The sequence below is a fragment of the Diospyros lotus genome, chromosome 13 (assembly GCF_014633365.1).
Source record: "Diospyros lotus cultivar Yz01 chromosome 13, ASM1463336v1, whole genome shotgun sequence".
NCBI classification, from domain to species: domain Eukaryota; kingdom Viridiplantae; phylum Streptophyta; class Magnoliopsida; order Ericales; family Ebenaceae; genus Diospyros; species Diospyros lotus.
In genome coordinates, this window is record NC_068350.1 from 7,419,571 (window position 1) to 7,446,135 (window position 26,565).

At 39.3% G+C, this 26,565-nt stretch overlaps 1 protein-coding gene across 8 annotated transcripts in view; it reads right to left on the bottom strand.

Annotated features, from left to right (window-relative positions):
* The window catches only part of LOC127787891 (uncharacterized), a 34,136-nt gene extending 9,666 nt beyond the window's left edge, over positions 1–24,470 (bottom strand). For 2 of the 8 annotated variants that reach the window (XR_008020275.1, XR_008020276.1), the window contains exons 1-15: positions 24,278–24,469; positions 23,399–23,468; positions 22,550–23,131; positions 22,288–22,470; positions 22,049–22,162; positions 20,605–20,663; positions 19,223–19,307; positions 18,977–19,028; positions 18,790–18,882; positions 18,577–18,660; positions 18,047–18,459; positions 16,540–16,601; positions 16,015–16,084; positions 15,401–15,481; positions 15,187–15,288 (exon numbers count right to left, since the gene is read on the bottom strand). Coding sequence is in view for 3 of the 8 variants with exons in the window: in XM_052315956.1 (XP_052171916.1) it covers positions 15,187–15,288; positions 15,401–15,481; positions 16,015–16,084; positions 16,540–16,601; positions 18,047–18,459; positions 18,577–18,660; positions 18,790–18,882; positions 18,977–19,028; positions 19,223–19,307; positions 20,605–20,663; positions 22,049–22,162; positions 22,288–22,470; positions 22,550–23,131; positions 23,399–23,468; positions 24,278–24,324 (2,097 nt within the window). In the remaining 5 variants the exon portion in view is untranslated. Of the gene's footprint in view, positions 1–15,185; positions 15,289–15,400; positions 15,537–16,014; positions 16,085–16,539; positions 16,602–18,046; positions 18,460–18,576; positions 18,661–18,789; positions 18,883–18,976; positions 19,029–19,222; positions 19,308–20,604; positions 20,664–22,048; positions 22,163–22,287; positions 22,471–22,549; positions 23,132–23,398; positions 23,469–24,277 lie in introns of those variants that run through there. The other 6 variants (XR_008020278.1, XR_008020279.1, XM_052315957.1 and 3 more) reach the window with 6 other exon arrangements.
* Between the last annotated feature and the right edge of the window lie 2,095 nt (positions 24,471–26,565).

Consider the following 26,565-nt stretch of genomic DNA (forward strand, 5'->3'; position numbering starts at 1 on the left):
GAGAGGATCTTTTGGAGGATATTGAGTAAGAACTGATTGAATGCTTCTCTCTCTTCAATTATCTCCTTGATTTCTCTCTCACATCTTTCTACTCTTCTCTCCCTTTCTGTCTATTCTCCCTGATCTCCCTCCATTCTTCTCATTTCGCCCTCCCTTTCTAGTCTTTCTTTCCCAATTTCTTCCAAATTCCCTTACAAACTCTAGGTTGGTGCATGACAGAAGAGATCTTTGTCATATCTTTGAATAATGTAGTCTCCCCCTAAAGAGAAGGTTGAGCAAAGTACTGATCTTGCTCAACAAATGTAACATCTGTTGATACAAAAAAAAAAAAAAAAATTATGGGTTAGTGGATGAAAGCATTTATATCCTTTTTGAGTGGATGAATAACCAACAAAGATGCATTTAAGAGCTCTAAGATCAAACTTTCCCCTATGTTGGGGAGGTGTAAATGTACAAAAGCTACACACCCAAACACTCTAGGAATAAGGCCACTGGAGATGGAAAAATGGGGAAAGAATTGTGAAAGGATTTGCAGTGGGCTTTGTGAATTAAGATTTCTTAAAGGTAACCTATTTAGGAGATGAGTGGCAGTCAAAACAGTTCCTCCAGTACTGTTTTGGAACATTTTTCCGAAATAGAATGGCTCTTGTGATGGTAAAAAGATGACCATTTTTCCTTTCAACCACCTCATTTTGTTGAGGGATGTTTACACAAGAGGATTCATGAATTATACCTCTTGCTTGAAAATAGGGAGAAAGAAATTGATTGAAATAATCCTTAGCATTGTTAGAACGAAATCTTTTAATGTCAACATTGAATTGAGTTCTAACAATATTATAGAAAACTAGAAATATGGAGCTCACTTCGGATTTATTTTTCAAGAGGAAAATCCAAGTGACACGGGTGCAATCATCAATAAGAGACAAACCACCGAACCCTAGTAATACTAGAAATCGAAGAGGGACCCCATATGTCACTATGAATAACAGCAAATGGAGAAGAATTCCTTTTCATGTTAACTGGAAAAGATGCTCTTTTATGCTTTGCAAGTTCATATATATCACAATGAAAATTCTCTCCAACTAATCCTTTGAACAATAAACGAAACATTAATCTAAGAACACTAAAAGATAGATGACCAAAACAAAAATGTTGTAACCAAATTCTTTCTATACGTGACTTGGAAGACTTGGATAGAAAAGATAATGGTGAAAACTTAGTTGTCCTATCTTGTCCACTAGATTCCTCAAGATAGTAAAGACCATCTCTCTCTTTAGCACGTCCGATCATTTTCCTCTTGCCCTGTTCCCGAATTTCATAGTGAGAAGGATAAAATTCACACTACAGTTAAGAGTCTATGGTGAGTTTTTGGATTGAGACAAGGTTAGCAAACAACTTTGGTACATGCAGGACATTTCTTAACATGAGAAAATCATTGATGTAAACATCTCCTTGGTTAGCTACTATTGTTGTTGTGCCATCAGCCATGACTATCTTTTTATTCCTAGGACATGGTGTACATGGAATAAATTTCTAGGAGGAACAGGCCTTGGGATCTGTGGCCCCTGAATCAATGATCTAGATGCTTGGGAGAGTCATATTTGAGGCATTTAGAGCAAGAGAGAAGGAAGAAATACCTGAAAAAGTTAAGGTACAAGTACCTATTCTAGTTGGCTTCTCTAAGACCCAAGTAACTATTTTAGCTTTGTAATTTCTTCCTTATTAAATTAGCCAGTGATTCTTGAGATTCCTCTTCCCCAATTTGCTGTGTGTTTGCCACATACAACTGCTCATGTCTTCTCGATTATCCTGATGATCCTTTGTTCTCAGCTTGAGGCTTACCATGGAGCTTCCAACATTTTTCTATGATATGTCTAGGTTTTTTACAATAAGTACACCATAAGGAGTCTTTGTTTAACCGAGATCCATCTATTGCCTTTCTAATCTCACCAGATTGTTGTTCTAAACTAGGATGCTTCATAGTCACTTTTTTTATCATTAAAGCTGAACCATCTACTATAGGAGTCTCAAGCATAACTCCATGCCTTCCTTTCTCAACACAAACAATAGCTATGGTCTCATTTAGAGGTGAGAGTCTTCTTTTCCAAGTATTTGCACCTTCACTGCATCAAACTCAATGGTCAGTCTGTAACTGTCCCAGACAAAGACAATGAACTTCCCTTGACCCGATGAGATTCAAGGGGACTAACAGAGAGAAATGGGTAAGGAGGATAGAAAGAACAGAGGAAGAAGAGAGAATTGAGTGAGACGAAAGAGAGAGATAGAGAGAAAATAGGATAATTTTGTATTCAGTCTTTTCATGCCTTCTCCCATGGAATGGGATGAATACATATAGGCACTTGGTGTGGGAGTGCATGCAGCAGATCATCTCCCCTCCAACGGTTACAACAAACTATTTTGTCATTTTCCTAAGGCCTTACACATGGCTCTCTAATCTAACAGAATTTGATAGCTAGAAGATAAATGCAACAGTCAAAATAAAAGAAATACAACATAGCCTATTGAATGAACAAGAATAAGACCAAAATTAAATGCAAAAAAATAGCCATAGCTATGACAATTCCCCCCTTAGAACATTTCTTGTCCTCAAGAAATGCTAAGAAGGCTCGCAGCTCTTGGAAAACGCTGAGGTAGACTTGGTAGATACTCCCATGTGTTGTCCTTGTTGCTTCCTTATTCCCATTTCACCAACACTTGGATGAGAGGGACCCCTTGATTGTGTACAACCCTTCTATCTATAATAGTTTCTAGTTCCATCAAACCTTCTTTCTCCTTAAGTGGTGTTGGTAAGACTGTATCAACTGGCTCTGCTCTGGTTGATCTCTTTAGCAAGGATACATAGAAAACAGGATGAATGTGGGTGCCTTCGGGTAGTTGAAGCCTGTAAGCCACCTTAGCTATTTTTTCTGTTATGTTGAACGGGCTAAAATACCTGGGACTTAACTTGGACACTAGCCCTTGACTGATGGTCTTCAAGTGAGGGTACCTTAGCTTTAGATGTACCTTTACCCCCACTTCTAATTCTCGGTCACTTCTTTTCTTGTTAGCATATTGTTTCATTCGATTTCGGGTTGATGCCAACTCCTGCTTCAATTGTTGTAAAACCACCCTCCTTTGCTGCAAGTATTCTTCCATTGATATTTCCGTTGCATGCCCTTCTGTAGCAGGTAACAGTGGTGGTTGGCATCCATACAATGCCTCAAATGGAGACATTTTTAGGGATGTGTGGTGAGTGGAATTATACCACCACTGTGCCAAAGCTAACCACCTATGCCAGTGCTTGGGCTACTGGATACATATGTATCTTAGGTAGGTTTCTAGCACCTGGTTGACTCTCTTAGTCTGCCCATCCATTTGGGGATGATATGCCGTTGACATGTTGAGTTTAATCCCTATAAACCCCATCAACTCTTGCAAAAAATGGCTAGTGAACACCTTATTGCGGTCTGATATGATGGTCCCCAGCACCCCATGCTGTGATACTACTATGTCCATAAACACCCTAGCCACTTCCTTGGTGGTGTAAGGGTGAGCCAGCCCTATAAATTGAGCAAACTTTGTGAACCGATCCACTACAACCATAATACTATCCTTCCCTTCTGATTTGGGTAGTCCCTTGATAAAATCCATAGTCACACTAACCCAAGCTCGATCCAGCACTGGTAAAGGTTGTAAGAGACCAAGGTAAGCCACATTCTCTAGTTTACATCTCTTGCATATATCACAAGCTAACACAAAATTCTTTACTTTCGTTTTCATCTTGGGCCAATAGAACAATTGTTTAACTCTGAGATAGGTATTTTGGATCCCAGAGTGTCCCCCCACGGGCGAGTCATGCAAGGACTATAAATTTCTTCGCTTAAGGTCTCCTTTCCTCCCTATGACAAGCCTGCCCTTGAACCTCAACATCCCCTCCGTTAGAGTGTAGTTTCCAACCCCATTAGGCTCAATCACCAACCTCTCCAATAACTCCTTAATCTGTTCATCGTCGGCATAGCTGTCAACAACTTCTTGACACCATTCAGGAACCACTTTAGTAATGGTTGCCACACTGCCTTCCTCTTGACACCTTGATAGTGCATCAGTAGCTATATTTTCCTTGCCTCGCCTATATTGTATGGAATAATCAAGTCCCATTGTTAGGACTGAGGGGTACTTTTGTAATAAGTAGTAGGAGAATGGAAGGTGGGAGAGGAGGTTACAACTAACTAACCTACCTATGAATAAATAAGGGAAGAATGCAACATAAAGGCAGTTTTTGGAATAAATACAAACTCTCTTCTTTCTCTGGTCTATTCTCTCATCTCTCCCTATCTCTTTCTTCTCTCTTCCTAAATCTTTTCTAACGGAATTTCCCAGAAATTCCGATTCATCTCCAGCCCATTTAAGGGGCTGGACAAGTGGTATCAAAGCTAAGCCATCCTCGGCAGCTTCTGGCGTGCAGTTAGAAATTGACGAAAGGTCCGACTCAGCAACTACGAAGGCATGGCGGAAGGAACACGCCTGAAACAACTGGAGCTTCGCCTGGAGAATCTTGATGGATTAATGGGCCAGACGCAAGATGATGTGAGGGCCCAACGAGAAGACATGGCAATCCAAAGGGAGGATATGGCGATCCAGAGGGAAGATTTAGCTGCCATCAAAGACAGTATACGGGAGCTGGAAAAGGGCCAAGAACGGGCCGACTTTTATGGACAGAAGATAGATCGCATGTTTGCGATCATGTCGACATGGCCACAATTCCGATCGCAAGAAGAGTCGGTTCCAAGAATGGAGACAGCCGTAAGAGGCGATGGAATATTACCGAGACCAGGAGGCTCGAAGGAAACGAAGGAAAGGTATGCATGGGAACGTGAAAACCATGGCAGGAATTCCGAGTCAAGATTTGACGGGGGACACCCGCCAACGCCAAGATTGGAAATTCCGATCTTCGATGGATCAAAACCATGCTGGTGGGTACGACAATGTGAAAGATTCTTTGAATTGTATCGGATAGGAGAAGAACAAAGAGTGACGATGGCAGCAACCTACCTAGATGATACCGCGGATGCGTGGTATCAAAGTTGGAGGCAATCAGAAGGGGGATGGGTGACATGGACCAAATTTTCCAACGAACTGTGTGGTCGTTTTGGCGAACGAAATTTGGCGGACATGGTGGAAGAATTTAACAAACTGAAACAGCAAGGATCGGTCGAAGATTATTTGAGGCGGTTTGAGGAATTAAAGGCGTTGATAGGAGCAGCTCATCCGAGCTTACCCGAGTCATACTTCGTATCGAGTTTCATCAGCGGACTCAGAGACGATTTAAGATCCGTAATAAAGATGCTAGGGCCAGTGTCGGTAAGACAAGCAGCAGAGAAAGCACGTCTCCAAGAAGTAACATGGGAGGCAGTATTCAAGAAGAATAGGCCATGGCCGCAAGGAGGGTCGACTGCCAACAGAGGGGGAATTTCTTTCGGAGGAAGCAATTTCAAACCGAGCATAGGAGGAACAAACCAATGAGGCGTTAAGAATGGAAATGGAATAGGAACAAACAAGAATACGACAATGGAGCAGAAGCGCCAATTAGGCCTATGCTTCAAATGTGGGGAAAAATATGGACCTGGCCACCAATGTAAGAGATTGATGTTAAAAATGGAAGCCTCCGATGATGAAGAGGCAGAAGAAGATACAGAGGAAGAGCTGCAGATTGAGGAAGAACAAGAGGATGATGGAGGACAAATCTCTTTTCACGCGTTGAAAGGGGGCCCTACAGGGAAGATCATACAAGTTAAAGGCCAGGTAGGAAAACGAAGACTAACGGTGCTGATTGATAGTGGAAGCACCCATAGTTTTGTGAATAAGAAAACAGCCCAAGATCTCAAGTGTGAAATGACCAGAACCAACCCACTATCAGTAACTGTCGCCAATGGAGACAGAATGTACAGCAACCATAAATGTTCGAATTTTAAGTGGGTAATGCAAGGAGTAGAATTTGTGACAAACTTAAGAGTCTTGGAGTTAGGGGGATGTGATATCGTATTGGGGGTTGACTGGATGAAGAATGTAAGTCCTCTAACATTTGATTTTAAGAAGCTGGAGGTGACAGTGGAGGTTGAAGGCCAAAAGCTGACACTGATGGGAAGCCTAGATCAAGGGGAATGTAAAATAATATCAGGAAGGAGGTTACACAAGTTAATGAACCGAAAAAAGGAGCAGATTGCAGAATTATACTCTATTCAGGCAATGGAGTATGAGGAGGAAGAAGATGACAGTCCACAGTCCAGGGGAACAGCAACAGCTACACTGCAACTTCTTCAAAAGGTAAACACTAATGATCCCTTGCACTTATTATTGCATGAATTCCAGGATCTCTTCCAAGAACCGACTACCCTACCACCCCAAAGACCTTTAGACCATGCTATCCATCTTAAACCCAACACAGAACCTGTAGACATCCGCTCCTACCGCTATAACCCTGCCCAGAAAACTGAAATCGAAAAACAAGTAAAGGACATGCTAAACAATTCTATCATACAACCCAGCCAAAGTCCCTTCGCCTCTCCAATCCTCCTTGTCAAGAAAAAAGATGGCACTTGGAGATTTTGTATAGACTATAGACAGTTCAATTCCCTTACCATAAAGAAAAAATTTCCTATTCCTATCATTGAGGACTTATTAGATGAGCTCAATGATGCTGCCATTTTTTCTAAACTAGACCTAAGGGCTGGTTATCACCAAATTAGAATGAGACCCATTGATATTCCTAAAACGGCTTTCCGAACACACCAAGGGCTTTATGAATTCATTGTCATGCCCTTCGAATTAACCAACGCACCAGCCACATTTCAAGCATTGATGAACCAGATTTTCAGTCCCTACCTTCGCAAATTTATACTTGTTTTCTTTGACGACATTCTTGTTTACAGCCCATCCCTACAAACCCATCTATCCCACCTCAGAACCACTTTTGAGATCCTGCGAGTTCATCAATTATATGTCAAGATGTCTAAGTGTACATTTGCTCAAGAAGAGGTGGAGTATCTAGGCCATGTCATTTCAACTAAAGGAGTGAGTACAGATCCTAAAAAAATAGAAGCAATGGTGAATGGGCCGAGACCTAAGAATGTGAAGGAGTTAAGGGGTTTCTTAGGCTTGACTGGATATTATCGGAAATTTATCAAAGACTATGGATTGATTAGTCGGCCTTTAACAGAGCTGTTGCAGAAGGACAGTTTTCATTGGAATCCTAAAGCTGAAGCAGCCTTCGGAATTCTTAAACAAGCCATGACTCAAGCCCCTGTTTTAGCTCTCCCAGATTTTTCAAAACAATTTGTGGTTGAAACAGATGCTTGTGATTATGGGGTGGGAGCAGTTCTCATGCAAGAAGGGAAACCTTTAGCCTACATAAGTCAAGGGCTAGCCCCCAAACATCTAGGCTTGAGTGTGTATGATAAAGAATTGATAGCAGTATTAGTAGCGGTGGAGAAATGGCGTCATTATTTAGAGAATAATCAGTTTGTGATTAAAACGGACCACAAAAGCCTTCAATTTCTACTCCAACAGCGATTACACACTCATTTACAGCGAAAAGGCGTTTCTAGACTATTGGGATTGGATTATACAATTCAATATAGAAGAGGGAAGGAGAACTTAGTGGTAGATGCGCTGTCCAGAAAAGAGGAAAAGGGAATTTACCAAGCTATATCAGCTGTCACTCCCGAATGGGTGAAAGAGGTGGTGAGAAGCTACGACCACACACCTTGGTTGCAAACATTGTTATAGCAGTTAGCAATAACACCTAATGCACAGCAGAATTATACTCTGGTTGGGGGACTCATCAGGTTCAAAGGCCGCATTGTTATAGGGGAGGATGACCAGTTGAAGTTACAAATTATGAAGGCCATGCACGGCTCAGCAGTGGGTGAGGCAATTTTATTGGGTGAGGCAATTTTTCTATTGGCCAGGATTAAAGAAAACAGTGGTGAAATATGTGTTGGAATGTGATATATGTCAAAGATGCAAGCATGAAACAGTGGCCTTACCAGGTTTATTACAGCCACTACCAATTCCAGATCAAGCATGGGAGGATGTCTCAATAGATTTCATAGAAGGCTTACCAAAATCGGAAGGAAGAGATACAATTTTGGTGATTGTGGATCGCTTAACTAAATTTGCTCATTTCATGAGTTTGACACATCCCTTTACAGCTCCAGAGGTGGCCAGATTATTGTTGGATTCAGTGTTTAAAATTCATGGAATTCCCAAAACTATTGTGTCCGATAGAGACAAGATCTTCACCAGTAAATTTTGGCAAGAATTATTCAAGAATTTGGGGGTGGGTTTACACTTATCTACAGCCTATCATCCAGAAACGGATGGACAAACAGAGAGAGTAAATCAATGTCTAGAAGCCTACCTTCGTTGTATGTGTTTTGCTAGGCCTAAAAGTTGGCAACATTGGCTATCACTTGCTCAATGGTGGTACAATTCTACATATCATACAGCCATTAAACGGACCCCTTTTGAAGCTGTGTTTGGGTACTGTCCACCGTTACTTCCTGCCATTTCCAATTCCACTGCTACAATGGCGGATGTGGAACAATATTTCCAAAAAAAGGAGAGAAGTATTATTGGAACTTAAAAGAGAATTGGCGACAGCCAAGAGCAGGATGGTACACTATGCAAACAAAAACAGAAGTGAGCGGCAATTCAATGTGGGGGATGCAGTATTTTTGAAGGTTAAACGATTTTTACAGCCTGCTTTTACTAAAGGTACAGTCTCCAAATTCAGCCCCAAATATTTTGGGCCTTATACAGTCATGGAAAAGATAGGAGAGGTGGCCTATCGATTGCAGCTACCAGAAAACGTGAGGATTCATACAGTATTTCACGTATCATTGTTAAAGAAGTGTAGAGAAGGAACAACAGCCAGTGAAGCTTCACTGCCACCATCAGATGAAGAATTATCAACTGTTGTCTTACCAAAGATGGAAGAGGAATCAGAGGAACCCATTGAACATCGAGCAATTGTAGACAAAAGGGTGATATATAGAGGAGCTGCCCCTATTACGCAAGTGTTGATCCGATGGTCCCATCTACCACCAAACTAGCCAACTTGGGAATACCTGCCAAACATATTGACAAGATTTCCCCATGCTATCAGTTTGCTCTAAATTCTTGAGGACAAGAATTATTTCATCAGGGGGGGAATTGTTAGGACTGAGGGGTACTTTTGTAATAAGTAGTAGGAGAATGGAAGGCGGGAGAGGAGGTTACAACTAACTAACCTACCTATGAATAAATAAGGGAAGAATGCAACAGAAAGGCAGTTTTTTGAATGAATACAAACTCTCTTCTTTCTCTAGTCTATTCTCTCATCTCTCCCTATCTCTTTCTTCTCTCTTCCTAAATCTTTTCTAACGGAATTTCCCAGAAATTCCGATTCATCTCCAGCCCATTTAAGGGGCTGGACACCCATTAGCTTGGCCATACCCCTTTTTTGTAGTTGAGTTTGTAACTTCTGTTATAGTAAAAATTTTAAACTTTCATGATTTGTTTTGATGATAAATCTATCTCCTTCTAGATAATGTCGCCACTTCTCCACAACCATTAACATTGCTAGGAATTCTTTCTCATAGATGCTCAACCCCAAGTGCCTAGTACTTAAGGCTTGGCTCAAGAATGCCAGTGGCCTCCCCTTCTGCATTAGAACTGCCCCTACACCAACTCCACAAGCGTCAGTCTCTAGCACAAAGGGTTCACTAAAGTCTGGTAGCCCTTAGAACTGCCCCTACACCAACTCCACAAGCATCAGTCTCCAGCACAAAGGGTTCACTAAAGTCTGGTAGCCCTAAGACTGGCATTGTACTCATTGCCTCCTTAAGCTTTTCAAAAGCTACTTCGGCCTCCTCACCCCACCTAAAATTCCCTTTCTTCAACAAGTCAGTTAGGGGTTTGCTGATGATGCCATAACCCTTAACAAACCCTCTATAATATCTAATCAGGCCGAGGAATCCCCTTAAAGCCTTCAAGTTCGTGGGTTTGGGCCAATTAACCATGGCTTCCACCTTCCTTGGGTCTATCCTAACCCCCTCTCTTGATATTATGTGGCCCAAATATTCCACCTAATCTTGGCCAAAGCAACACTTAGACCTTTTGATGAAAAGTCAGTCGGATTTGAGGACTTCTAGGGTGGTTCTTAGGTGGGATAGGTGTTGTTCAAGGGTCAGGCTATAAACAAGAATGTCATCAAAGAAAACTAATACAAATTTTCTCAACTAAGGCTCAAATATTTGATTCATGAGAGATTGGAAGGTAACTGGTACATTGGTGAGCCCAAAGGGCATCACCAAGAATTCAAAATGCCCATGATGGGTTCTAAAGGCAGTTTTATGGACATCTTTAGATTTCATTTTGATTTGGAGATAGTCTTATCTAAGGTCTAGCTTGGAGAAAATAGTGGCATTATGCAACTCATCCATTAGATCTTTTATCAGTGGTATGGGAAATATGTCTTTTATAGTGAGGGCGTTCAATTATCGGTAGTCTACACAAAAACGCCAAGAATCGTCCTTCTTCTTGACTAGAAGGACCAGTGAGGCAAAAGGGTTGTGGCTAGGGCTTATAAAGGATTGGTTTAGCATCTCTTTTATCATCTTTTCGATCTCTGTTTTCTGAGTGGGCGAATACCGGTAGGCCCTAATGTTTACAAGCTCGGAATTTGTTTGGTTTAAGGTTGATAGAATGGTCTAGGTTTCAGGTGGGAGGTAGGGTATTAGATTCAGCAAATAAGTCCCCAAATTCCACCAACAATTCATCAATAAGGTAGCTAGAGTGTACCTGGCCAATTTTCCTCTAATCGTTGCTGATGGATAAGGTTAGTTCCCCACACCTCAACTTCTCCTACCCTTCCTCCACTGCCACAATCAAAAACAATTGAGCCAGCTTACTCCATTTGTTCCGAATGACTCGTTATAGACTCCTTCCTGTCATTATCCTACAGGCCCCAGTTTCTCTTTCTCCTTTGAGTGTCATCCTTTTTCCTTCTTTTTCAAAGGACACCTCCAGATTAAAGTCGAAACTGATGGGGCTGACTCCCATCATCCAATCAACCCCTAGGACCACGTCACATCCTCCCAGCTGCAGAAGCCTAAGATCAACTTCAAACTCTTCTCCTTGCATCTCCCAATTGAATCTTGGGCAAGCTGAGTTGCTAATCACTCTACCCCATTAGCTACTGTCACACTAAGGGGTGGAGTGTCCAAGAGGGGGTTTTTCAATCTCCTAGCAGTGCCTTCATCAAGGAAGCTGTGAGTGCTTCCATTATCTATCAAGATCATTAGGCTCTTTTCCTTCATCTTCCCTTCAACTTTGATTATCTTATTGTTGGTCACCCCTTTCAATGCATGGAGTGAGATCTCCCCGTTGTCTTCCTCTCCCAATTCTTCACACTCCTCAGTTTCTTCTCCTCCTTCCATCCCTTCTCCCGAGTCTCCCTCCAACAGGAGAATTTGTCACCTACATTGATGCCCTGGAAAGTACTTATCCCCGCACCTAAAACACAAACCTGGTTGCCTCCTCTTATCGTTAAACCTCCCAGTAGGGTGGGGTACTCCCGACTATTTAGCTCCTGAATTATTAACAATCTACTCACGGTTAGATCCTTTGCCCCCTTGGTGGGAAGTTCCCATTGTCATAGCCTTACTCAGCTGCCTCTGTTTCTTCATCAAGGCCTCAACTACCATCTTCTGCAGTCTAGCACTCTCTATTGCTTGTTCCACTGTTCAGGGTCTGGTCATCTTGACCATAGGCCTTAGATCTTCACTTAAGCCACTCAAGAAACTGGACACGAAATAGGCCTCCAAGAGATGAGGATCGTGGCTACTCATAAGAGATCTAAGCTCCTCAAATCTTTTTAAGTAAGCTTTCAATTCTCTCACCTACCTAAGTTTATTAAACTCTTCAACAATATCAGACATACTTCTTTTCCCAAACCTCTCACATAGTTTCTTAGCAAACTCTCCCCATGTAGGATGGTCCCTCACACTAGTCCACCCCTGACACCACGCATCCACTACGTCGTCAAAGTAAGCAGCAGCTAAGGTTTCTACCTTCTGGGATGTCATACCATTCGAACATCCTTTCACACTTCCTTACCCACCAACAAGGATTATCCCCTTCAAAGATGGGGATCTCCATTCGGGGCATGGGAAACCCCGGTTGTTGTCGATGGGTCTGCTCCACACAACCCTTATGCAGCATCGTTTCCCCCTCCTCATCCTGTTCTCCTCCTTTATCGAGGGTCTCTGGCTGACGAACTGCTCTATTGTTTCTTAAGAAAGGCTCGATTCTATCTTTGGGAGGGAATTTAGGGGCCATACACACCGAGTTTTGGCATGTGAACATCAACATGAATTGTTGAAGTTGCGCTCCTAGCTCCTCCCTCATTTGCACCATCTCTTCTCGCTTCTGTACCAACATTCCATCCAGTCTCCTTTCCAATCCTTCTATCTAACCTTCCAGCTTATGATCGATTGCCATGATCGCCTCATGGTTGCGACCATTCCCTAGCTCAAGATGGTCAACTCGCCTCTGGACTTCGGACATGGATGAGCTAACTTGTTGCAGTTGAGATTCCATTTCTTCATGCGAGTTCCTTCCGCCATAACTTCCTATAATTCTTAGTTGGGATCGAGCTCTAATACCAAATTGTCACTGTCCTAGCAGAGACAATGGACTTCCCTTGACTTGGTGAGATTCAAGGGGACTAACAGAGAGAATTGAGTAGGGAAGATAGAAAGAACAGAGGAAGAAGAGAGAATTGAGTGAGCCGAAAGAGAGAGATAGAGAGAAAATAGGATAATTTTGTATTTAGTCTTTTCATGCCTTCTCCCATGGAATGGGATGAATACATACATGTGTTTGGTGTGGGAGTGGATGTAGCAGATCATCCCCCCTCCAGCAGTTACAACAAACTATTTTGTCCTTTTCCTAAGGCCTTACATGTGGCTCTCTAATCTAACACAATTTGATAGCTGAAATATAAATGCAATAGTAAAAATAAAAGAAATACAACATAGCCTATTGAATAAACAAGAATAAGACCGAAATTAAATGCAAAAAAATAGCCATAGTTGTGACACAGTCCAACAAGAAATTCATAAATTCTATCCTTCTCAACAAACCTTTTGAGAATAGTTGCATCCTTACTGCATTTCATCTTAATACACTTATAATGATCCATCTCTTGCCATAATGTTTACAGGAGATTGGAGAATTCAATGATTAATTGGTTCCCCTTCTTTGTAGCCGAGATTTTGGTTTTAATCTCATAAATTTGGGCAGCATCTCAAACTTTAGAATATGTTTGTTTAATGGAATCCCTAATCTCTTGAGCCATACTTAAAAACATAACCGTGTCACCTATTTTCAAGAACATAGAGTTCCATAACCAAGACATTATCATAAAATCTTCTTCATCCCAAGCCTCAAATGTAGGATCCCCTTTCTTAGGCCCGATACCAAGAAAATGACTCAGCTTGCCTTTTCCCTTCAAGAATGTGTGAACCAACTGAGACCATTTCAAATAATTTTTACCATTTAGCCTATAGGCTGCTTGAATATTTTGCAGTTCCCTAGTTGGAGTTGTGACCTTGTTATCTCTGCCAACAGGTGCTGGTGTAGGTGCCTTAGAAGCACCATTAGATTCAGTTGATGTGGACATGGTCCCTTGGTATAGATTGCACGATCTCTCAGGTGATTATGGGGTGGAATATTGTCCTTGCAATAGTACAAATTTGCAAGACTCAAAAACACAAAGAAGAAGAATGCTTAGTTCCCAGAAAAGAGCCTGCAGCTCTAATACCTTGAAAGAATTTTAGCAGAAAAATTTGGAGAGTCAATAAACCACTTCCCTAAAAATAGGACACTAACTTAACCACCTAAACTGAAACCTTAAAACTAGAAATAAGAGGATAGAGAGAAAAGAATAAGTCCACTAATGGATCAGCTTTGACTGCAACCCCTTACTCAAAGATAAGATAGGAAGACCGAGATAAGATAGGATAAGATTCTTATCTCTCGACAATAATAATAAAACATAATTGTTAACTAAGTTCTTTGTGGACTGAAAATACCAGAATAGACCAGATTTTGTGGGGAGATTAGAGGAGGGGAGGCCACTGCCATCACAAGCTGAGGGTTACTAGTGCATGACAGCTCTAGCTGACTACTTTCAACCTCGCCTCACTCAAATCTATTTGATGGTGGCCTTTAGAACAATAGAAAATTAAGAAATTTGGAGAAATCAAAAGAGTGTTATAGTGCTTTGTGTTGGTTTATCACAGCAACAGATAAATGAGGTTGAGTTTTCTTCTCTACTTGATTTCTTATTTTTCCTCTTCCTATTAGATTTTTTAGGACATTTCGCATGCCTTCTCTGACATGCAGAGACGATGATGTTTCATTTTCAATTTTTTTTCTTTTTTTTTTTCCTTTGTTACAATGTAGGTGAGCGCCTAAGGGCCTCAATGCTTCATCATAGGCACTCACCTAGGCGATGCCTGAGTAAAGGAGCCTTGCCTAGCAGTGCACAAGGCACCACCATGGCACTTAGTGTCGCCCTAGTGCCTCTCTGGCCTTTGACTACACTGGGTCAGAATAAGAAAACATGAAACCCATTGACAGTTTCCTCTCAAGCCACAACTATATGCCTCCAGACAGTTGTTATTACTGCATGCACATATATTATTTGTTCCACCACTGGGGGATAAATTACACAAATGCCTCAAAAATGGATGAACTCAATAGGGCTCAGGCGGTGCTGATTGAAGATAAGATGAAGTACATGTGAGAAAAAGATTGATAGAAGCACTTGGGAGGCAAGCGGAGGAAATATGTAGCAAAAGAGAGAGAAGAAGACCAAAAAGAACTTGGTGGGAAACCTTTACAGATGGTTTACGATATATGGTCTTACAAAGGATATGGCTATGGATAGAGATGGCCTTACAAAGGATGTAGCAGACCTAGCTAGTGGAATAAAGGCATGTGATTGTTGTTGTTGTTGCCATTGTTCCTATTTCTTCCTGTGTCTAACAATATGCTAGCAGACCTTTCCTTTCCATGGGTGAAGTGAGATTTATACTCTTTTGAGTTAGATACAAAAATAAAAATATGAGAAAGAACCTGAAGCATTTTCACTGCATATTTCTGAGCAGCTGCATCTTGCTCAGCAAAGATGCGAGCATCTTCAGTCACCTTCTGTTCTTGCTCAACCCTCAACAGCACCTATGGTGGTTGCAAGTACAAATCATGGTAAACCATACACACAGTTACTATACATTGTGATATGTCTTTTTTAGTTCAGAACATGTCAGAAAGAACACTTGGCAAATTAAACCTGAAGCATCGCATTTTCCTGTTCTTTCTTGTCGGCAAGGGCTTCCTGCAGCTCAGCAATCTCTTGCTCCAACAGTTCCACCTGCAATCCTCAAGTTGGAAGCATGATAATCAACTTGGAACTCAAAGTGCCCGCCCTGGGGGGAAGGGGGGGGGTGTTGAAGGGAGAGAGAATCAACATAAAACTCAATTAAGTTTCAGGGCAGCATCTCAAAGTGGATTATGCATCAAATATCATAAAAAGCAACTTAAAGTGTTTGTGAGTCACAAAGAAGTAAGATGTTTGCATTTTGATTGCACGTGTATGCATAAAATGCCAAAAATAAGAAAGATCCATCACTACAAGAAGCAAACAGAGAAGCACATTTCCTCTTTGCATTAAAGGATAGAGCAATTAGAATTCATCTAGAGAAGCTACATGCAAAGTTGGTGGTTACTCTAAATATATCATGAAAGGAGAAATAAAATCTAATGTTAAAATAACACCTTTCACCCATACACACTAAGTTGCATTTCATTATCATAACAAAAGCATCTAACTGTATGTTTCCTTAACATGATGCAATGAGCAGGCAGATAGAAGAAAAGGAGGTGGACAAATTATTATCTATATACCCTTGCACTCAACTGCCTTCTATTATCTTGCTTGACCATTTCCATCAATGCTGTCTCCAGTTCTTCAGCTCTGGGGAAAAAAAAAAAAAAGGAACCATTCTTATGGATGCACTGGAACTTTAATTATCTTAGGAAAACTAATACCAACTACTCCAGGGAGAAAATGGTTAAACAATCATTTTTTGAGTCATTTCCTATGTCTTGAGACTTTTATTGCATCAAGTTGTATGCCCCTAAAGAAGCACTGAACTGCAGATGTGTGAGTTACATGATAACATAGATGAATGGGAAAGAAAAATGAACATTTTGCTCCGTGGGAAGAAGCTTTGAGAACAACAAGATGTAGGCAACACAAAAGTGCAGCTGCACATGCTAACCACACAATACACATTAGGCTCCCCACGTACTAGATGGGACTCTGCATTTGTTTATCTTATCAAGTTGTCATAATCAGTGTCTAATTTTACCTCATAATATAGTCTAACTAGTGCCAAGAATCTACAAGAAGATGCAGATACCACACACCTTAGCACAGCAGATCTCTTCTCCTCTAGCAGCCTGCAAAATTCAACCTTCAACCAAACCACCTGCACAAAAGCTCTGTTTAGTGAAACTTAAACAGTTGCACAGGGGTTCTCATTTTGTCAATTGATTGTAAGTAACACGCCATTATTTACTTACATATGCTCCACTATTATAGAACTGGAATTATTTTCCTATCACACATTCAGAGCAATTCCATGGACTGGAAGAAACTTCATCAAGCTAATAAAGAAATGCAATTAACTGTCAAACTACAAACTGTTACACAGTCAACAACGATAAACAACATTGTTTTGGGGTTTAGGCAGTTATCAACATTGGTACTCACTAAAGGACTTAATTAACACAGTTAACACAGCAAAAATGAATTCTAAGTGTCCAAGAAGAGGCCAAGGCTCTGTGGGTGAGCCTGCAAAGTATTTGACAATCAGAGCTAACACTGGTGTTTAAGACATACAGCAACCACTATTCAATATTGTAAAGGATCAACTAAGTTCAAGTCATTCCATCAATACCTGCTCAAAAAACTTATCGTGACCACTGCCTATTTTGTTTAGGATAGTGGAGTAAGCATGCCCATAGGCTAATCAGGTGCTACAAGAGACTAAACACCTCTCAAGCAGCAGCAACAGAAATGATAAATCAAACATTACTGTGTTCCAATCTCACACCCTCCTAGAAACTTCAATTAACAAGGTCTGATGCTAGTTAATATCCTTTTTTCCTACATGAGCATTTGCACTGAAAAAATGTTGATCTCTCATTTTGATCACTTGAAAAATATAAATAACGGGAATTAAACTGTGTTGATTTATTGCATGTATGCACACACATGAATGTAAACATAGAATGGAAAATATAACATTCATTTATTATGATAATTACTAAAGCTGCAAGTCAGTAAATTTTGCATTTTGCTTAAGAAATTATATGCAAGCAAATAAATAAAAGAATGGAAAAAAATTAGTACCAAGAATGGATCATCAGACACCAGTACAAATAAAAGATTTGGGCCATTTGATTATATTAAGATGTCTTCAAGAAATATTCCTAGGAGGTGATAAAATAGAAATGGTAATGCTTTGAAACACATCAATCCAATAATTTATTCCCAAAGGAAAAAGAACTAAAAGAGAAAAAACAATAAAGGAGAATATAGCAAAAGATAATGTTCAGACCTCCAAACTATCACAGTGGATATATGAATCTAATTAGCTTGAACGGATTAATTACTCAAAGAGATAGCAATTTACAGTTCCACATCATGTGATACATAATTACCAGTATCAGGAAACAATTGAATCTCTAAAAATGAAATACATACATAGGTAATATATGTACAAAACATCAAAAGACATGTGGGCAATACAACATAAGAAAGCAACCAAGAGTCTGCTATATGCACATTTCTAATATAAGCCTAATAAAAATATCACTTCTTAATTTGTTACCATATTAATGTGATAAAGAGACAAAAACCTAAAGATACCTGGTCTTGAATATCTGGTAAAGAATCTAATTCAATGGCTAGGCCGCTGAGAAAGTCATCCATATTAGCAGACTGAGTCTCCAGGGGAGTATTTTTCCTATCTATTTGTTTACCACCTGACTCCACTTCTGCCTTTGTTTTCTTTGGTGTTTTGCGATCATGCTTGAAACTATATAGCTTCGTAGCAATGCCCTTGGAATCCTCTGAAACTTGTCCCCTTGATCTCTCCTCAATTGCTTTTAGTATAGACGGACGATATTTTACTCTCAACTCTTCCAATCTATCTTCAGTAACTGCCAGGAAACCCATGCAAGCAGTCAAGACAAGCTGGCTGCTATCAAATGTTGAACCAGCTAGCGACTGCAATAAAGTAATTGCATCTCCAGCATCCTTAGTTGTAACTAAAGCAGGACCTGCAAGAAGTTAAACCTACTAAATATTTATGGTTAAATCATCATGGGTACTAATAGAACAACAACTAATAAATAATTAACTTCGCATAAATTAATAAATAAAGGTAGTCCAAGTACCATATAACTCCATTAGAGCAAGCGCAGTTCGGAAAAGCATAACACGATTTCCTTCATATAGAAGAACATCCCAAATTCGAAGAACTGAAGTTGAAGGAAACCATCAAATTGTAACTACATTTCATAACTATAAGAAATTCAAACTCAAGATTCTAGCATTTAGAGGAATAAATTTTCAAAATAAATTGCAATACAACACTGTATAAGTCTCACCACTTTCCCACGGGAGCATGTTCACAAAGATGGAAAGGAACCAAGGTCCAGAAATCCATGCAACCTGAACTCCCAAGTAATCCAGATGATTGACTGCAGTGGAAACATATAGGAATAAAAAAAAATTGAATCTACAGAATATGATAACATCTTATTGGGGATGATTATGCAATAGCAATAGGTAAACCTAGTTTTGGTAATCTTTGACGCATCAATTCCTCAAAAACCAGTTGGTCCACCTGAAAAGGGAACATTTATGGGAATAGTTAATAATAAATAACAGTACAATATAAAATATTTCTTCAGATCATGAAGTAGTAAGTGACCTTTGCCATAAATAACAAAAATAAGACAATATACACAGGATTATTTCTAAAAACCAAAATGAAGGTCTGGAAAGTTGTTATAGAGCTAAGACAATAGAAAAATATACCTGAGATTCTATCATTTCCTCTGAATAGTAGCCATCAAAATAGTCATCAATTATACCAACCAAAGCCCTGAAAGAATACATCAAACTAGTTCATGCTATTTAGTTGCTACAGTGAAAAGAAAAAAAATTCTTTTCAGCTATTTGATAGCCCCTCTTATGATGGCATATAATTGCTTTAAAAAATAATGTTACAGGAAAAGAATAATAAACACATCTGAATAGCAAGCAAGCTCCGAAAGGAAGTATTTCTGACATGGCACATGCCCAAATTATTTTGACCAAACAACAAACTTTCCAAGCTCTAATTCTTCATAGATCTTCCCTTCCTCCTACCCTTCAATCCAACCTGATTTCCACTTGCTTTCTTAGAACAAACCACCTTCCAATAAATAAGGTGATAATTAAACTCCCAACCAGACCAATTTCATATATAATTTCACTTAAGGCAGAAGCTACTCAATCTCCATGCCTTGCCTAAGAGTGGAAAGGATAGCAGAGAGGTGTAATGTGTGAAAATACTCATTAAGTTCAGCGAACAAGAGTGGCACCACCTTGTCCAAAATTGATGAGGATTTTGTTTACCCTTGCACTAAAGATGGAAAGTGCAAAATGGAGCCCAGCCCTTATTCATAGCTCTTGGAATCAAATGCAAGTCATAGGGACCAAGATTGGAAAATCCTTTAGGCCCTATAATAGTAGTTGACTGGGGATGAGAAGAATGTTTGAAGCCTGACCCTTAAACTTTTGCATGCAATATTTATACAAGCATTTGCTGCTTATCTTATTTTATTTTTCAGCAAAGGAGAACCCTTATTGGAAATCTTGTGAAGAAACTTGATGGAAGTTTCAAACTCTTCACATTTAGTTTATGAAGAAAAACTACTTCAAATGTTCCAAATAATTTATGGTTCAGTTGTGATATAAATATTTCAAAGATTTAAGTCAAATTGGCGGGGTTCACTATCTAATTTCTCTTTTAGGCAGGCTTGGGAATTCAACATCAGACCAGCTAGAATCAGCTACATGCAGAACGTGTCCAAACAATGGCTTAAGCTTCATATTCACCCCTAACTCACTACTGTTTTCTATGCCACTTGATGAAAGCAACAGACCACTGATATAAACCGAAAAGCTAGAGGGCAAGGACTGTGCAGTGCCATGTAAGATGGAGGCAAGTTAGATCCTACCATAGACCAATATAAGTTATGTATTTCCCAAAATGTTGCATCATCAATTTCAGAAACAACAACAAAAGGCAATGAGGTTTTAGAACGTGATTATAAGATTAGTCATGAGGAACATATAATTATACATTGGTATGATGCCTAACAGGATTAACTTCATCAACAATTATTAGAAAAGTCATTGACTTGTAAGCTTACCAAAAAGCATTTTCTTCGGGCATCATCAGCAATAGTAAACCAGCAAAGAAGTTCATTGCCTGCATTAGTATTCATGGCGGCGCCCCCCCCCCCCCCCCCCCCCCCCCAAAAAAAAAAAAAAAATCATTTCAAGTATTAATTTCATTAAATGGATTGAAAGAAAGAGCATTTTTGAGTTCTAACTTCATTAGATTGATTGAACAGAATTAAGAGGGACATTGTGCAAAACAAATATTTATTGTTTCGGCACTCTTTGTCTCATAAAGCAACCAAAAAAAAACCTAGTATCTTCATCCCACCTGATGTAAATTTGCCTCCTATACTCTTACTGGATATTTAACTATGGACTGATCTCATTTATCCAGTGATATTCAATGAAAGGTAAACCATCACTTTACAATGTTGAACTACCACCAAAACTGATGCAATAGATCCACAAACATCCTACTTTTGAGTTATGCCTTCCAGTTAGGAGCCACAATATTCAAAAGCATCCATTTTCATATATTTATACAGCAGCAAGAAGCCACCTAGTAGTTGAATGATAAACTGCAATATTAACATACTCCCAACCACAGACTAGAAGCTGGAGTTGCTTCAGAAAATTTAATTCCAAATCAGAGTTTTTTCTAAATTTAAAATTACTTTTAACAAAGAAAACTCAGACAAAATTAATTCCTTATCTAAATAAAAGTCTGACCCACTTTTTTTGTACAAAAAAATTACAACTCTAACTTACAAGACCTGTCAAGACATGTAAAAAATTTAACACGAAACACACACAAAAACCCGCTGTTTGGTTTTTTGGAGAAAATGAGAAAACTGTTTTTTGCATTTTTGTACAGAGAATTCAAAAACAGTAAAAAAGAAAAGAAAAAAAAACAAAATAAAACAAAACCGCTTTAAAAATAGGGAAAACCCACACAGAGTAGTTTTGTTGCCAAGACGGCAAGAACCGTGCCTGTGGTTCCTGCCAAGTTGACAGGAACCACAGGCATGATTCTTGCGATTTCTGCCCTTGGGGAAGAAACCAATGTGCCAGGAAATTTTCTTTGAAAGGAAGAAACTGCAAAGAAAAACCACAATGCCATTTAAAAAACAAAGCAGAAACGGGCAAAGGGTATTCTGCTTTAAAATGGGAAACAAAGGGCAGTTTTACTTTTAGATCAAAACTGCCTTGGCAGTTTCCCATTTTAAAGCAGAATCCCCTTTGCTGTTTCTGCTTTGTTTTTTAAATGGCATTGTGGTTTTCTTTTAATTTTTTGTCTTGCCAGTTTGTTTATTCTTTCAAGAGAGTGAGGGGATAGATTTGACAATAATTTTAGATTAGGAATTAGCTTTTAAAAAATCTCCCAAAGGAATGTAGATACCAAGCACCACACTTCAAAAAGCAGGATTTCGTCTAATCATTTATTAAATTCAGAGATTTCTTCACACCAATTACCTGACAATACCCTACGGAAGGGTTATGCCAAGCATATGCTAGAAGTATGCGCCTCAAGGAACTCCTACCATTTTCATCCAGTGCAGGATGACCTGGGAATGTTCGATGCAGATCCTACAAACATAATATATGAATTTAGTCCACAGAGAAACCACAATTGGAATGCCAAGTAAAAGAGTGATCACCTACAAATTTAAAAAATATAGAACGATAAAGTCCAGGGCCCACGCATCAATGACCTTCTCAATTTGCCTTCTCCATTTTTCAGGTGCACCAACTTTGTTTGTGTTGGTCCCCTTGCTACCATTGCCTGATTTGTCATGCTGCTGAGCGTCATTGGCATCATCATTTTCTCGAGCTAACAAATTTTGGTAATATCTCTCTACCCGTCGTGTTCTCACCCCAACAAAGGCTTGCCATACCTATACGATGGTTTTGTAACTCTGTTACACTCATTAATTGAAGAGAATTTGCAAACTCAAAGGAAATTTCAAACTTTACCTCTCCTCTGAGATCCCTTGGTACTCCCCCATGAACAAGGGACTCTAGTTCTTGTTTCCAAGGGAAGAAAGGTTCCTGAGAAACATCACCACTAGCAGCAGATTCTTCTGCTGGACCATTTGTAGTACCATATACTATTTCATTATCACAGAACTCTTCCTCCAATACCCCTTCAGATTCCAGACTTGAAGTTGTAGCCCCTTCAATTGAAGAAGGATTGTTTTCTGCAGAGGCCATCTGCTCCTTTTTTGAGTTCTTTCTCATCTTAACACGAAAGCTCATCATTTTCTCAATAGCATGAAGGGATGATCTAATCTGAGCCCATGTTTGCAGCTTGTCAGTTTTTGTTTGTATTTCCACATTTACCTCCTCAGTATCCCTTTCTGTTTGACTATCAAAAAAAGACTTCCTTCCACTTGAACCGTCCCCTTCCCCACTCAACTCTGGACCAGGCTTTGCTTTTTGTACAGTAGCTTCAGCATGCAGTTTGCTTTTACTTTTCTCAGGTGAACATGGTTCAGTAGACTGTGCTTGTTGGTCAAGAAACGTTTTCCACTTGTCTGATCTTTCTTCTTCCTCTTCCTGAAACCAAGAAATGAAACTAAGGTGGGAATGAGATACTTTGCCTTTTCTTTCCAAAAATAAAACACCAGTATACGGCTTCACCAATTCTTTTATTCTTTTTCCCAATTGTGGTATAAATTTTGTTGTTGTCTACTCTTGTATCCTCTACATGTATATGGGTTGCAAATTGCAACCTTTTGCTAGCATCAACGAATAACCCCTTAAATGAAGAGATTATTACGAAATAGAGGAGAACCAAAGAAAACAAATCTATATAGGAAATACCTTGTAGATAGTAGTATACTCTTTATATCTTTGAAGGTGTTGAGGTCTCACAGCAAAGCCATAGGCATCCCTGTCAAGATCAATGTCTATGTGATTCTCAATCATGAGAGACCAATCGATTCATTTCAACATTCTCCAGGAGAACAAATTTAATGGCAGGTCTAATAAATAACAGGGGAAAACAACATGATGATTAAAAAGAAAAATTCATGAGTGACATCTTATAGATAAATAAGCTGCAGTGAAAAGCTAATAGCACATGATTCCACAAATTTTACCTGGAATCAACGTCTAATAACCGCTTACTCAACAAGGATAACAACATACTTCAAAAGGAATCCAAATTCTCCTGCCCATAGCGCTGTTGCGCCTCAAACCAATCGTAGAAAGCTAATCCCCGTGCATTTCTTGATTTACAACAAACTCTAAACGCCCAAATAAATCGCATACATTTCTAGCGAATTTCAAGTGAATGACTGAACACTAAATGAAGTTGCATATGATAATCAACATCTACATGTACAATATCCAAAAAAGGAAAAAAAAAAAAAAAACCTAGAGGTCAAAATCCCCAGAAGAATAACGAAGCTAACGAGAAATCCGTGAGAATCCAAATTAAATTGGCTAAAACAAATCGATGAGATCAAGTGAGGAAAATGGAAGAAGAAAAGGAGCCAAAGGTGGCAAATTAGTGAAGTCGCTCATAAATCCACCAAAAGAAAATCAGTGCTCAGAAACTTTTAAAATTCCGAATCCCGTGCAGGGCATAGCTCAAACAGCATTTCTAGAGTGTCGGCCTTTGGGACGCGTATGAAGGTCACAGCACCCAACCAACACACCTACATATAGATATCAATGCATTTCTATAGTGGCTGTTACCTCTTGGGCTCAAAAAAAGGGACGAAATTGGTACTCTTGAGCGTCATCTTCGATCGACGAGCTTGATGCGATTTTGGATCGATCAGCGTCTGCTCGATCGATTCGGAGGATCGAATGGCTACTCCTCCATTTTCTGCAACTGATTTTCCCTCTCTCTCTCTCTCTCTCTCTCTCTCTGTGGAGAATAATAGAATATATCCAGAGAGCATGCCCACGTGCTATTTACTACGCAGGGGATTGGGGCGCAATCGCATCAGTAATTAGGAAAATCCTATTTGTACAGAAAAATCTTTACAAAATACTTATAGGAACGATATATTGCGATATTTTGATCCATATTCATCCCCTTCTCCCTCTCCCCCCTTCCCTTGCCATTACAACCTCATTCGCCGCTGTTCTTCACCTCCTCCTGCTCTCGCCTCTTCGCCGCCTCGCCCCATAGCCTCTGCTGCCTCACCCCGTCATCTTGCCGCCTCATCGCGTCGCCTCAGTCGCCTCACCTCGTCGCTACCATTGTCGTTGCCGCCGACGATGTAAGAGGGAGAGCGAGAGAGAGACAGAGGGAGAGAGAGATGTTATTGGGCATTTGAGTCATTAATTACAAGGGCAAAATAGATATTTTGATTCTTTTATAAGTGTTTCTGTAATATATGTTCTGTTTAAATAGCATGATCCAAGTAATTATAAACTATGGCCCCCCAACTTGGCCATGGCGTGGGACCAAAGGTGTCGGGTCCAGTGTCGTGTCGTGTCTCACAAAAAATGGTGTCTCGTCCCATGTCATGCCATGTGTCAAAATATTAAAATTATTTATTAACTCATGTTTGATTGTTGAAATTTATTAATAAAATAAATTTTGATTAGTGGTAAAGTTATTTAATAAATTAGTTTTTATTATTCATACTTTTAAGAATATGCCTTATTGGGAACACATCGTAATATCAAAATGTGATTATATTGTTTCTACGAGCATAGTATAATGGTAAAATACCTAAAGTTTCACATAAATTATCAGAATTCGAATCAATGTAAAAATTTGTGAAAAGGTTTAAATTTTGTATGAATTGCATTGAATGTTTAGTTTTGAATATGTATAAATTGTGTCCACATCTAGATTTATCTAGAGACTGTATCAGAAGGGGAGGTCACCTGTCTTTGGAGATTAGTCAGACGAGCCTCAGACACCCTGATGAATCAAAAAATATATATATATGGTTATATTTGTTTATATAATAATAAAGGTGAGTGAATGATATTAATAGAATTTTTTTTTTTATAACAAGATATCAATGGGGTTTTGATACACAATAATTTTCAACCTGAACTATCATAGTTTTTTTTATAAATCACAGTCTGCTTGCTCGGGTTAACGAATAAAACGAATAAGTCTAAATCGAAACCCAAGCTCCAACCCCTCAGATAGATTCAAATAATACACTACTCACACAGATCTTGACTCAAACCCACAACCTTGCGACATCCAAGCTCCCAAACTTGTGCAGAAGGCCGTTTATATTACCAAAAGTTGATATTAATAGGTTTTATTTGGGATGACTTATCGTGAAATTTAAACTCAAATTTATAAATATTTTTAAAAAAATTAATGTATAAAAAGTCGTTAAGAGTATTTGGTTTATCTAACATATTTTGATAACTAAAAATTTTATTTTGTGTATATCACTTCTTTTAATACATAAACACAAATTAGTTGCTTCATTTTTCAAACACAGATTATACCAAAATCTTAATAATGTAATATTATTTTAAATTGTTATGCTTTTCACTTAGACATTAGGTTATAAAATAGTAAATATCTATAAACTTATGATAAAAATAAATAAAGCTAGTTTTATTTCAAATATAACAATCAAAATAATAAAATAAAGCCTAGCAACCGAAAGCTATATACTGTCAATGATTAAGGGTGGGGCATCAGTTAGGACATGATGGGTATTTTGACTTATCAGAAGGGGTGTGATTGTGATATTATTTTAGCTTAGATGGTGTTGACTGACAACTGCTCATAGTTGAAAGGGTTTAGGTGCAATGAACGGTTTTTGTCTGGATATATTAAATTTTCTGCGCTGTTGGTTGGCCAGGTGGGACCCGCTAGCTGCTGGAACTGTTCCTGATATTTACTTTACCGCATGCCTCACTGCAGCCGGCCACGTCACCATTTTGTCAGCCAGATTTGTGGAATTGTACGAAATTGTCTGTACCTCCACCACTGATTTATTTTATCCTTTTACCAATTTATTTTATCCATGCTACGTTGGTAATTAGGTTAC